General features: G+C 33.5%; 1 protein-coding gene across 6 annotated transcripts in view; it reads right to left on the bottom strand.

The window, feature by feature from the left end:
• The window catches only part of LOC101895102 (GATA zinc finger domain-containing protein 8), a 216,679-nt gene that overhangs the window by 69,063 nt on the left and 132,423 nt on the right, over positions 1-15,193 (bottom strand). The window contains exons 1-2 of one of the 6 annotated variants that reach the window (XM_059129883.1): positions 8,972-9,127; positions 4,959-5,131 (exon numbers count right to left, since the gene is read on the bottom strand). Of the exons in view, the coding sequence (XP_058985866.1) occupies positions 4,959-5,063 (105 nt within the window). The 5' untranslated portion in view covers positions 5,064-5,131; positions 8,972-9,127. 6 annotated transcript variants of the gene reach the window in all.

The raw sequence follows: 15,193 nt of genomic DNA, 5'->3' as shown, positions 1-15,193 counted from the left end.
TGGGCTCCAAAAAGTGGACACATGGATGCCGGTACTTTTGAAAAGAGAACATAAATTTATATCAGTTATCCTAAAATGTGTGACAAACATATTCCAATGGAAATAATCACACGGAAACAATGAATTTTAAAATATTTTTGATACAATGTAATTTATTTGTGATCACGTTGGGCGCCACAAATTTATTAGTGATTTTAAGCTGTGGAATCAATAACGGAATAATGTTGCAATGGTACTAAATATGTTTAAAGGTTGTTAGAAGGAAATTATCGATGAAAGAACTCATACGGAAACTGTGAATATTTAATTCTATGTAGTTAATTGGTATCCACGTTGGGCGCCACAAACTTGTATGTGGCTGTAATTAATGGAATCAATGAAGAAATATTTTATTATTATTATTATTATTTATTTGTGAACAAATAGTCGGTGCGATTAACTATTATTGCTACAACAAAATTTTTTGCCCCACGTTGGGCGCCACAAATTTGTAAATGTTTTTTTTATTATTGGAATCGCTGAAGAAGCAATTTGTTGCTAAAATTTGTGGCAAAATAGTTTTCTTTTGTGCTCTGAAATGCATGTCGAACGTTGGACGCCTTCGAGTGGACATTTGGGATTCCGAACTTTTCAATAGGGGAAAACTCAGCGAAAACCGCTTAACGGAAAGGGTCATAGTTTTCAACCGCTTATCTTAAATTATTGTTGTGTGGACATCTGGGCGCCGGCACATTTGAAAAGAGGAAAAATCATGGGAAACCGGTGCACGGAAAAGATCTCCGTTTTTAATCGGTTTACTTATTATGTGTAACCAACTTATCCCCCATCGTGAACGTTGGGCGCCACAGAGTTTTAAAGGCAATTAATTGATGAAATCGCTAATGCTGAGACATTGTTTAGCTATTTTTGTTACAGTGTAATTTATTTGTGATCACATTGGGGGCCACCAAATTTTAAATATATTTATTAATTCTATTAATTTTTGAAAGGTAAGAATTGAGTTTATCTGTCGGACTTTCAAGATTGGAATAATGAGCTTTTTAAAGATTTTATGCAAGGGTTGTTAATGAAAAAATGTGTTGACTTTTCTAATATTTGTTTTGTCAAGAAAAGTATCGTGGACTGTTTAAGCTTTTTTGAAGAGCTATTATGTCTAGAATTGTGGTTTTTTTTAAAGATTATTTGAGGATTATCGAGTCCATCGAGAAGAGAATTTCCAATGTTGATATTTTTAAAGGATTATTAAGACTAGAATTGTGTACTTTGAATTTTGCAATATTATCAAGGCAAAAATAAAGGATTTTTTGAATATTTTTTTTTTTTTTGAATATTTTAAATAAAATATTTGTTTGTTTAAATCGCTTTCAATTCTCTGCTCGTTTCACCAAAATTTATTGGAATGCCACATTCCATAATTCAAACCAATGAAATCATCAGCGCTCTAACATTAAAATGACACATTAATGCTGATGTCTTCAAAACACGTCCAGAAATCTTCGCTGGAATGTTGTCAACTTATTTATTGCTACTTTTTTCAGATTCTAGGCATGTCAAATTACCAAATTAATAAATCTTCACAAACCAAATAGGGGTGCCATAGATTTGTAAATTTTCATTTTATTTGTCGACTTCAAAAAACAGAGATGTAAAGGGTAAAGGGGAAGCAAAAGTTTTTATGTTGACATGTTTTCTTGTGTTAAAAACACCAAAATTTACAACATTGACCGTATTTATGGTCTCCAGAAGGTTATGAAATTATATTTCGGGTTCTTGGCAATTCTTAAATTATTAATCAATTTTGCTTCATTGCTATTTCACATGCCGATCAACATCGGGGAGTATTTCTAAAACTGTTTCCTATTGTGATTCTCTTCTTTTTTAATTTTCTATGGTTTGTTGGCAGGCAACGTGACAACATTTCTTAATTATTCATTGGCTGGAAGTTATTTTCCCTTTTTTGGTGTAACCATAGAATGTGAGGTGAAGTGGGGTGTCTGTGCTATTCCCTCTTCTCCACTATGTTTTTTTGTTTTCTCTATTTTTGGTTTTGTAAAAACATAAATTAAATATGTTATCGCGTCAACTTCATTTGGTTACACCGCCCATTGGCAATTCAAGAACCCTTATCTGTCATTGGTAATTTAATTGGAAATATATTCCCATGTCTATATATATAAATACCATGCTGATTAAGTGATTAGCCAGCCAGCCCCACTACATGTTACCGGTATTTCTGGGTATGTTCGAACCGCTGGCAAAATGACAAACATCAATTCTCTAATTTAAAGTATATTGAACTTTGCATAAATTGCTTTTGTGATTATGTAAATGACAAATACCTTAAAAGGTGTTTACAAGTGAATAGGAAATACCGGTCTGGATTTGTGTGCCATGGGAAATGTTGTTGTTGGATGGTTGGTTGACTGGTTGGCATGGATAAATTAATCGATACGACATGACTATTGGGTTAATCCCTTGCCATGGGAAATGGGAGTTGCGATGGAACTCATTGAATTCCAAAGTGGGAATTCATTAAAACGAATTAATTCAAATACAACTGAAAATAGGAAACAAAATAATAAACTAAGCTAAATTGTATTTTAAATTCGGTTCATTGAAATAATGTAGTTTATATTTAACAAAGTGGCGCCCAACGTGAAATCCACTAAAAACAGTTTAAAAACATTTATCACACTAAATTAGGTGACCCATTGTGTAAACACAGAAAAAAAAACTACTTTTTTAATTTTGTTGGATTGAATTAAGAGAATGCATTCTTTGTAAAGTGGCGCCCAACGTGGTGTACATAAGAATCTTGTTAAAAAAAAAAAAAAAACTAAATACATCTTAGCTCATGTTAATATTGCACAAAACTAATAATGCAAATCGTTCAATTCTTCAGAATTCAGAAAGTTCATCCTTCCAAAACGGTCCCAACGTGGAGTCCATAAGGATCTTGTTACAAAAAAAGACATATACTGCTAAACCAAATTCATTGTTGACATAAATTTTAAATTCTGTTTGTTTGAGTTCAGATTGCTCAGCATTTGTGGAGTGGCGCCCAACGTGTATTCGTGGGAATCGTTTTCAAAAACTCAAAACCCAGGTAAGCTAAATTAATTATGTATGTTTCTAAATAAAAAAACACAAATTTTAAATCCAGTTCGATTTAATTCAGTTGATAAATGTATTCCAAAGTGGCCCCTAATGTGGGGTTAAAAAAATTGTGCAAAATTTAATATTGCGAAAAAACAAACTATGAACATTTTAAAATTATTTTGATCTAATTTAAATAGATCGTCATTTGTAGAGGACGCCCAAGATGGGTTTCTAAAAATCTTAAAAAACCTAAAATTCAGGTAAGTTTTCTAAACTAAATTAATTATTGACACAAATTTCAAAATCGGTTCGATTGAATATAAATAGCAAATGTATTCCAAAGTGGCACCTAACGTGGGTTTCTAAAAATTTAAAAAAAACTTTAAATCCAGATAGGCTCTAGGTAAGTGTAAAACTAATAATACACATTTTCAATTCAGTTCGATTGAATTGAGAAAATACATCCCTTCCAAAGTGGGGCCCAACGTGGAGCTCATAAGAATAAAAAAACAATTACAAAAAAACAATTTCTGCAAAACTAAATTAAAGATTTAAATCAATTTTCAAATTCGGCTCAATTAAATTCAGATCATCATCCTTTGTGAAGTGGCGCCCAACGTGGATTCCCAAGAATCTTTTTAAAAACCGTGAAACCCCGGTAAGTTAAATTAACATTATGTGTTTAAAACACACAAAATTTAAATGCAGTTTGATTGAATTCAGATAGCAAATACTTTTCAAAAGTGGCGCCCAATGTGGGGTCCATAAGAATTTTGGTATAAAAATCAGCAAACCCAAATTAAATATTGTGTAAACCCAAACCATATAAATTTTTAATACAGTTCGTATATATTTAGATGGTTCATTCTTTGTGGCGTGGGGCCCAACGTGGATTCCATAAGGAATTCGTTAAAAAAATAAAAGAAATCTTATCTTAATTACATATTGTGTACAAACTAATAATACAAAAAATTCAGTTCCGAGTTCTTATCAGTTCCGAGATCTAAAGTGGCGCCCAAAGTGGAATACATAAATATCTTGTTAAAAGACAAAATTCAGCTAACATAAATTCCTTATTGTGTCAAAAGAGATTACAAAAACTTAAACTTCAATTCATATGAATTCAGACCAGTTATCCTTAGTGAAATGGCGCCCAAATTGGGGTTCATGAGAACATGAATGGTTACATCAACAAAACATACGCATTAATCAAGAAAAAAGGAGGTTGACTAATTCATAAATGCCCAAGTGAAACGAAATTTTTGCATTTGGATTAATGTTGGTGGGTAAGATAAGGTGTAAATTTTGTATAACACTTTGGGTATAACAGATTATGTATAACAGTTTAGTATAACTGTTTTTATATAACAGTTTTTGATTCATTACTACAATTTTTGCGCACTGGAAGTGAAACTTCATTATTAATTTTTTGTTTCAAACTTTGTGTATAACAGATTATGTATAACAGTTTGTGTATAACAGTTTGTGTATAACAGCTTATGTATAACAGTTTTTGTTTAATAACAACAGTTTTTGTTTCATTTCTACATTTTTTGCATACTAGAAATGCGAATTCATTATTCATTAACTCCTACATATTATAACAGTTTTTGTATAAAACTCTTCATTTAAACTATTTTTTAAAACACAATTTATTTATAACAGGTATTTGAAAAATTGCTTTAATATCTAGGGATCTTCATTAAACGGCAAAAAATTATATTTTGTTACATTTTATAAAAATGTAAATACACTAAATAAATCAGAAATATTTTTTACTCTGTATAACAATTTCAATTATATGCCACTTATCTTGGCAAAGTTTAAATATTGATTTTTATATTCAAATCTTAACTTACATCATGTTGTTGTTGCTCCGGCAGATGTTTTTGCAATTGTTGCATTGTCCAGCCCGTCTCCTCAGTTGTACGACTGGAGAAAAATTGTTGCAGTTTTTTGCCCATGGTAAAAAATAATCACAATTTTTCGTAATGTCTGTCTCCAAGTTATACTGTCCGTTCGTCGTGGTCTGCTAAATATTGAAGAGGGGAGACTTAATTTTTTTTCTCTCAAAAGAAAATATTTATTTATTCAAAATTTCAAGTTTTCTCCTTTTGAAATACTCTGGTGGATAGTGTTTTTCATATTTTAAAACAGTTCTGTTATACAATTCTTGGTATGACCGTGAGAAAATTATTTATTCATAGATTCGATGTGGCCCAAAGGTCAAATTTTCTCGAGGATTTGGGGGTTTGTCTCAACAATGATAGAGAAAAATTCACCTTTTATGGGTCACCTAAAAGCTGGGAATAAAAAATTTCAATGAATTGGGGGCTATTTGAACAAATATCGAGAAAAGTAGTTCTATAAAGGGGTTTCTAAAAATCGGGAATAAAAACTCGTGGACGTAGGTACTCTCTAAAATTTAGCAGTGGTCTATTAACAGAATATACCCGATTGGAGAAGTGTTGTATTGCATATGGCTTTCTACGATGGTTGTTTGAGTACCTCCAGAATTTTGGTTCAACTCTTGTAAGTGTGCATTACTCGGTTTGTTCTTGTACAGGTGTCTCTGATTATGAGGGTCAAATTTTGTACGTAGATTTTTTTAGCTCAATCCATATTTTCAAAGAACTTTTGAAACCAAAAATCTATCTTAAATGTCTCACAATGAAAAGCCGATTCTCAAAATCAATTTTACAAGAAATAGATTCCATTGAACCGCAAAATTTCTCATGCCTACAAAGAAAATTTTCTTGGAATTAATTGCTATTTGGGAAGGAAAAATCTTAAATGCCTCGATAAGGACAATCTGTTTTGGGACAGGTGTTGCAACATTAAAGATATGGCAATTATGAAAAGATGCCGAATAATGCTTGTTGTTATTGTAACCGAAAAACAGATTTTGAATGTGGACCACAGCAGGTAGTCAATCGTCAATCGATTGCTCACAGACACAAGGTGTGGTAGTTGGGAAAATGAGAGAGAGATAGTGTGTGTGGGAGAATGCTTGACTCTCAATTAGCCGTGTCATTTAAATGTCCTTAAGATGCAATCAGGGAAAAATTTTCGGAGGAAGGGATTAAGCTGGGATTTTGGAAATGTTTAGGAAATTTAGGGAGGATTGTGATCAAAATAACCCAGAGACATGTATAATATTAGGAATCCGTATGAATTTTTAAAATCGTGCAGAATTCATATTTGATTTATCTAAGTCATATCTATTGAAAAAATCTGTACATCGATATTGGAGTGTAATCCGTTTTATGGACGATAGGAACAAATTTGAAAAAGGGAAACCAAAAAAATTGTGCGAAATCTCTTTGGCATGCTAAGCCTTTGTTAAGAACTCCAATTGAGTAAAAGTTCTTTGATTTTTTGTAAATTATCTCCAGAGGAAGGATTTTTTTTGTGATCTACTCTAATTTTCCTAAAAATGTAAACCCTGAATTCGGGAAAAAATTGTTTAGAGGGTTGAACCCATTTCCGATATGTGGAATATAGGTGCCGTATGAAAATGTCTTTCCAAAATGTGGGCAAACTGTTCGACAGCTATAACACAATACTTTTTTTCACGACTTCAACCGGCGCGGCAGTTGCGAACAATAAAAAATTTTGTTTGAATCCAGATTTTTAGGCTTATTTTGATTTTTAGGCTTATTTATGTTGGTAAAGTTCCCATATAACGGTACCTTCCAAGTTCATGTTCCCAAACAACACTGTCTGGGAGTTGATAAGGGATTGATTCTAAGTGAAGGTATTCGTTTTGACTAATAACATCAAATTCCTTAAATGGTTTTGATTTCTCGTGCCAATTTTTCATTTTACGGCAAATTTGCAATTCTTAGGAAAGAGGACCTGGAGGTAATATTATATGGGGAATATCCAAAATGTATACCCATAAGTTGCCTAAAGAAACATGGATTAAAAAACTAGAATTTTTTAACTAACGAGCCGGTTGATATCTTACGTCCAAATTTCGCCAAAAATACTTTTTTTAGCCAAATCGGTGGAAAATTTCTTCAAGACCCTCGAAATAAGTAAAACAAGGAGGTTCTTTTATACGGATGCTATTCCGAAACATTTATCTACATTGAACATTTTCTGCCAAGAGTATGCCAAATAGGTGTCAAATCAATTGAAATTTTTTGCTATAACCCGGGAAATAGTTGAAATCAGGAAATATCTTAAAATTAAGGTTTTATGAAAAAGTAGGCCTATATTTTGCGAGGATGGGAAAAAATCTTTAAAAAAATGGAGAAATTATATTTAACTACAGATGAGCCAATATTTGATATCGAAACTGCTTCAATAATTGAAAAAAAAAAAAAAAAAACAAGTAAAAAAGCAGCTATGTTCGGGCCGAACCACCATTTGGAAGGAACTTGATAAATTTCAATAAAGGTACGAAAACTACCATTAAATGAAAATCGTTATATGGGAACTATACGAAGACGTGGACCTGCATATGAAATTTTTTGCCATAGTAGTGCCCATTAAAATCTTCCAATACGACATTTGTAACGATTCCGGTGAATAATGTTGCTGAAATCATCAAAATACCGAAAATCGGGATGTACCGTTATATGGGGGCTATACGAAGACGTGGACCTGCACAGGAATTTTTTTTCCATAAGTTGTAGTACCCATTATGAACTTTAAATGTGAAATTTGAAACACTTCCGGTAAATAATGTCGCTAAAATCATCAAAATACCGAATATCGGGAGGTACCGTTATATGGCGGCTATATGAAGACGTGGGCCTGCACAGATAATTTTCTATCTTAGACTGTAGTATCCATTACGAACTTCAGCTACTAAATTTGAAACAATTCCGGTTAATTATGTCGTTAAAATCATCAAAATACGTAAAAGGGGAGGTACTGTTATATGAGGGTTAAAGAAGACGTGGGTGGACCTGCACTGACAATTTTCCGTCTTAAGCTGTAGTATCCATTTCGAACTTCAAATGCCAAATTTGAAACAATTGCTATGAATATTGTCGCTAAAATCATCAAAATACCGAATATCGGGAGATGCCGTTATATGGGGGCTATACCCAAACGTGGATCTACATTGCCCAATTTCAATACCAAATGTCCTGCAGGCATAATATACATTTGAGTAAAATTGTATCAATTTACTTAATTCCACAGAATGACGGACGATCCACAGAATGATCGTCTTAGAATTGTATGCTGATCAAGAATATATATACTTTGTGGGGTCTAAAATGTATATTTCGAGGTGATACAAACGGAATGACAAACTTAATATACCATCCATATGGTGGAGGGTATAAAAGATAATTAGGCAACGTGTAATCCACATAATTTGTCATTTAAATATCCAGAGCATTTTGGCAAAACTGAAATTTTGTATAAATAAATATTTTTTGTATTGAGAAAATTGGAATATTTTATCCCGAACATGTAATCCACATCATTTTTCGGTTAAATGTCCACACTCAATATTTAATATGATTCGTAGACTTTTTATTTCACTTTTCACGAATTTGAGTATTTTTTCAAAACTGAATTCAGTGCATAAATATATTTTTATAGGATAGAATTTTCATTTCACTTTTCACAAGGTTGAGTATTTTTTTTTCAAAACTGATACCCGTTCAAAAATATATTTTTTATTTAAAAAATTAGAATTTTCTATTCGACAGCATATAATCAACATAATTTTTGGTTGAACAACCACGTTGAAGTTTCATGCGTTTTCACTTTTTTCAATAATTTTCAAAATATCTTTGATATTTTGTTTATAAAATTATCACAACTTCTTTTTTCTATTAACTTTTATTTTTTTGGAATTTTATCAAATTCTCAACCTTTTTTCACTCTAAATTTCCTTTTGTATTACATTTCTTGTCGTGGTTTTCAAATCAATTCCATGCTTTGTATTATTCCATTTAAAATAAAATATTATTTTGTTCTAAACTCGTTTTTCTTTCTTTCTCTTCTTTTTATCCGTAATCACACAGTGCTACATGTTTTCGTTTGCAGTTAAGCGATAGAACTGAAGTTGAAATCTGTCTTTTTTTGGAAGAAAAAACAAAAAGAATATTGAAACATGCCATCCATACACCAGCTAAATGCTAAGGCGGCATGGCAAGCAGGCAGACAGGCCAACAGCTAGCTACCAGCACCTAAAAACACAAAAAAGGCTCGCCTCAAGAACGACAACAACAACAAATGGCTCATAAAACTACACCAACTGGCTGGCTGGTGGAATGGTGAGCGGGTAGGCAAATCAATGCCTCGATCGTACAGAAGAGATCAATAGAAAGAATTGTACATTTTGCTGTGATAATAAAATGCGTGAGCGTGTGTTCATATGTGTGTGTGAGTAGTCTTTATAAATTGCGCCTCTGCCCTCGTCTCAGTGTGTGTTTACCATTGTTTTTGGAGAAAAAACCCAACTTCAATTCAATGAAATATTTCAAGAAATAATATGTTTAGAATATTTGAAATCTGAAAAAGCGTGACACCTTATAGAGAAGAAACAACAATTTATTAAACACGGCCGAGGAGACCCCTACGCATTGTTGCTATTTGGATTAAATCTCAGAGAGCATGAAACTTCATGCGGAGCGAGAGACTCACATTTTAGGAGGAGTAACAAGAGAGTTGGGAAAAATCGTTAATTAAATGTTAGAAAAACCCCGAAAAGACGGTTCTTTTGTAAATGTAATAAAATCAAAGGAGATGGATGTTTAATGCCTCTCTGATATACGGGTTTTTGGTTATGAGATTGATGAGAGTGGTAATAATGGCTATTGATGTCAAGGGGTCATGGAATAAATGAATAACAAAAGGTTTGTTGTTAACATCCAATTTTGAATGTAACTGTCCTTTAAAATGAAATGAAGAACGGTAAATGTTAAGATGGCGTTGAGGCCCCTATAGAGGGTAGATTTCAAAAGTTGGGTCTTGAGGCCACATCTAGTTCCTTCCTATGAGGCCACATCTAGTTCCTTGCCAGTTCAAAAGCTGATGAAGACGTTCAAAATTTGCCAATACGGGTGAGTTGAAAAAACTGCAACCAACTTCACACTGATGTCATTTCTAAGCCACTCGTCCGAAAGCTGTTAAAATTATTTCAGTGACAGCTCCTTATATTGTTTACAAGCGTACAAAAGCATTTTGGTGCGAATTTTCCAGAAACAAAGTTATTCGTGATGGAATTCAAGCAAGATATTGTGATTTCTTTATATTTGGCTAGAAAACCACAAGCGGCTATCGTTAGAACACTCCAGCATTAAGATGTGAAAAAATCGTTTGTGTCTCGTACCATCGCTCGTTACCGTGATACTGGTAACGTAGTCCGACGTCATGTAAGTGGAGAAGAAAACAACAACATCAGCGGAAATGGTTCGAAAACTAAAGAAGCGGCCCGCGTAGCAGTCACCGAAAAATGGCTCGTGAGTTGAACATATCGCAATATTCCATTTGGCAAATATTGAAAAATGAGCTCGGGATAACGCCATTGAAATTCCAAAAAGAGCAAGAACTTATACCGCAACAGAAAGAAAATAGACTCAAAAGAGCTAACGAGTTACTTCGCTTGGTCGATAGTGGCGAACTGCCGAATTTGATTTTCTCCGATGAGAAAACATTCGTTGTCCAGCAGTTTGTAAACAAACAGAATGATCGTGTTCACTTGCCAAAGAGGTCAGGTGAAAATGAGAACCTTCGGTTGGTCACAAGAACTCAAGCGACGGTCATGGTGATGGTGTGGGCCGCCATAACAGCCGATGGTCGCTCTCCGCTCGTATTAATCGACCATGGCATCAGAATAAATGCCGAATATTATCGCGAAAATATTCTGGAGGGTGTGTTAAAGTCTTGGGCACGCAAACATTTTGGGCGCAGACCTAGGACATTCCAACAGGAATCAGCATCCATCGCACTCAGCACGCGTCACCCAAGAATGGTTACAAAATGAGGTTCCACGCTTCATTTCCAGGGCACAATGATCACCAAAATATCCGGATACCAATACGTTGGCCTATTGTGTCTGGAGTATTTTGGAAAGCAAGGTTGGCACTAAAAAATAACAAAGTGCGGATCACCTCAAGCAAGCACTTCGCCGAAATACCGCAGAGCAACATTCAGGCAGCGTGTGACGGTTTTATAGCCACTTGAAGGCCATAAATCGTGCCAAGGGTGACCAATTCGTATAAATCTAAACTTATTCTAAAATTTGATCCTATTTCCGACCCAATAATAAATCCCATTGCTCTCATAATATAAATGTAAATTGACTTAAAATATGTATTTTTGCTTACATTTTACGTTGTAAAAACACACTTTCAGAATAAGTTAATTTCATAAGAACCATACATTTTCACCAAATTTGGTCTAAACAACTTGGCCGTCCACACTTCGGACGTCGATTAAACTTAATTTATTATATTTTGTGTTTTGTTGTTGTTCTCTCGTCAAATATTCATATTATGTTGGCCGTTCGATCAGGTATTGTAAAATATCATCGTGTTGTTGAATTCCATGTCAATTCACGAGTCACTAACCATTTATGGTGGAAACAACTTTACAGAATAACATCCAAGTATTTAATGAATGTATAATAGAAAGACAAAAAAATAATAATAATATAACAAAAAAAAAAAAACTGAAAGTAAATTGTTGTTTACAAAAACAAAGGTAATATATATTTTTTTTTAATAAAAAGAAATATTCAATATAAAGACTATAACAATGCATAAGAAATGCTCTACAGAGGAAGCAGTTACAAAGCAAATAAACTCATTACCAAATAATGAGTTCGTTAAGTAAATTTTAACTACTAAGACAAATAACCATAATAATAAAACCCTACACCACTATGTACATTTAGTAGAGCTTTCGTAACAAAAAAGTTTATTTAGAGAATTTAGGTGAAGTAGATCATACCAACTATGAAACTTTTTTGAATGCGTATCATGGCTTTAGAGTAGTCACTATTTGGAAACTATATTCAACTCTGAATCGATTTTCAACAAATTTATTAGAGGCTTTTGTGCTTCTAGTACCAAATAATATTTCTGTATAGTGCATGATACAACTTCGATAAGGATTATATTAAAACATATTTATTGCAGCAATAGATATACCGCACCTAGTTCCACCATACGAAAAATTAAATTGGACATGAGAAAATCTATTCAATTGGGGCTGTTATTACATATATAGTGAAAAATCGGATGAATATGTATATCGAAGCTATATACAAATCTGAACCGATCTCTATACAATTTGGCGGAACCATTTTCAATTTGTATCTGATGTCAAATATCATTGTTGTGGAGTACATACTTAAACACCAAATCGGATAAAACTAACATATGGAAGCTATCACCAAATTTAATGTAATTTTTTTCAGGATGAATTAAGCAGGAATTTCCAAAATTCAGCTCATTTCAGCTGATAATAACCATTTGGTGCACACCGTAATAAACCAGAAATCGGATTAAGATATATATGGAAGATATATCTAAATCTGATCCGATTTCGATAGTATATTTGGGATTTATGTCTATTTTTTGACTGAAATTTAAAGTACTTGCTTCTAGAATCAACTCGATTAGATATGGGAAATCCATCCCATTTGGACAAATATTACACATATGACGCACAATAAAGATGAAGCCGGGCGAAAATATATAAATTTGGACCGAATACAAAATAACCTGTACCACCAGCGTAGGGTATAAATAGAACGAATGCCTACTTTGTGGAACACTAGACTTTAATTTGTTTCGAATTTCACCTCACTTCACCTCGTCGAAAAGGTCGATATTTTTCAAATTTTACTACACAGAAAGAGAAAAGGTAAATCGATTTTGTTCCAACATTGCGAATCTTAATATTTGCATCAGTGCTAGGTCAGGTGCGAAAATGGACAATATCGGACCACTACTTCTAGTAACTCCCCCAAAGGGTCGAAATTTTGAATAATTATAAAGCTTATAAAATGTGATATAAGAGTCCTATTGTCTTCGATTGTCCACGTACTTTTATTAACCCGAAGATGGAATATATCGTTCCACTTCTTCTGGTATCTCCCTTACAAGGGGTCAAAAATTTGATTGTCATCGCTTTCAAACTCGGCACATCTCAACATTTCTACTAACACAAGATTAGCTGTGAAGATGGAATATATCGAATCACTCCTTCTGATACCTCCCCCAGAATAGGTCAACATTTTTGAATAATTATAACTCTTATGAAATGCGAAATGTTTATCCGATTCTTTTAACATTTTACACATCCCAATGCATCTACATGCACCCACCACTTTTGGTAAGGGTCAAAAATTTTGAATATCCATGAAGCTCATAAAACTCGAAATTAGCATTCGATTTCATTCAGACATGGCACATCTCAATATTTCTATCAGCACAAGATCTGATGATTGTTAAATACGGACGATTCTTTCTGATACCTCCCCCACAAAGGGCCAATGTTTTGAATAACTAAAACGTTTATAAAATCCGAAATAAGCATCCAGTTATCTTCATATTTCACACGTCGCATTATCTCTACTAACACAATATATTCTGTGAAGATGGGACATATCGGTCTACTCTTTCTGGTACCTCTTCCGAAAAGGGGTCAACATTTTGAATATCCATAAAATTTTGAAAATGTGAAATTAACATCCGATTCGATTCAGACCTGGTACATCTCAATATTTCCGTGAACACAATATCTGTTATAAAGATGCTAGAGATCGGACCATTTCTTCTGGTAGCTCCCCTACTCATGGTGCAAATTTTTGAAGAAAAAAACGCTCAATGAAAGCGAAATAAGCATCCAACTCTCTTCAAATTTAACACATACAAACATTTTAGCCAACACAAGACCTGTTGTGAAGATAATATAAATCTGCGAACCACTTCTGGTACCTCATCCACAAAGGATCGCTATTTTTAATACTTTTGTTTGTCATAACTTGCGAAACAAGTCAGCTATTCATTATATCATTATATTATATCTAAATTTTTCCCTCTACCAGATGCCTGAGATGAATATGGAATTTGTCGGAATGTTTGATTTCGCATAAATTTTTAATACAAATTTTCGATTTTTTTTTTGTAATTTTGCCCAAACCAATATTATTGTCTGTATTAGAAGAAGTACGAATGTAGAATACTTCGGTCGACTTTGTCTGGTACCTCACGCACATGTTAACATTTTCTAAAAATCTCTCCCATCTTGTATATAGTGAAGGAAGTAACCAATATAGTCATATTTATTTAGGTCCGATACGAAATCGACAACAATTGAATAATCATAACAGAAGTCAAAATATATTTAAATATTCGAACATTGCCTAGGGATATACATCTGTAGCCACTTTTCGTATGGTCGAATTTTCAAAATCAACCCGATATTAAAAAACAAGTTAAAAAGTAGTAAGTTCAGCCCGGCCGAACTTTGAATACCCTCCACTATTTAGAACGAATTTGGAAATTTTCTAAAAATAAATTCCGTTAAAAATTCTGTTAAAAATATGTCCCATGTTCCCATTACGAACTCTAAATACGTAATTTGATACTACTCTGGTGAAAAAAAAAACGCTAAAATCATCAAAATACCCAATATTGAGACGTACCGTTATCGGGGGCTATAAGGAGACGTGGACCTGCACAGACATTTTTTTGTCGTAGGCTGTAGTAACCATTACGAACTTCAAATACCAAATTTTAAATAATTCCGGAGAAAAATGTCGCTAATATCATCAAAATACCGTTACCGTTATGGGTGCCTGCATATGGGTAGACCATGGGTAGACTATGGGTAGACCTGCATAGAAAATTTTCCGTCACAGACTGTAGTACCAGTTACGAACTGCAAATAGGAAATTGAAACAAAGTCTAGGTGTTCCTATAGCCCCCATAACGTGGTATCTCCCTACGACGTAATTTTTTAATTCCGTATTCCTTCCAAATGTTTTTGGGGGGGGGGGGGGGGGGTCGGCCGATCTAAATTATTGCTTTTTTACTTGTTTTTTATAGTTGTTTGTTCTCTGAGAACTTGAAACATCATAATTTAGTTGAAAAATTCCACAGAAATCTTC

The sequence above is a fragment of the Musca domestica genome, unplaced genomic scaffold (genome assembly GCF_030504385.1).
Source record: "Musca domestica strain aabys unplaced genomic scaffold, Musca_domestica.polishedcontigs.V.1.1 7, whole genome shotgun sequence".
Taxonomy (NCBI): Eukaryota; Metazoa; Arthropoda; class Insecta; order Diptera; family Muscidae; genus Musca; species Musca domestica.
Note: the sequence above shows the minus strand (reverse complement) of the source record. Positions and strands in the feature narration are given on the sequence as shown.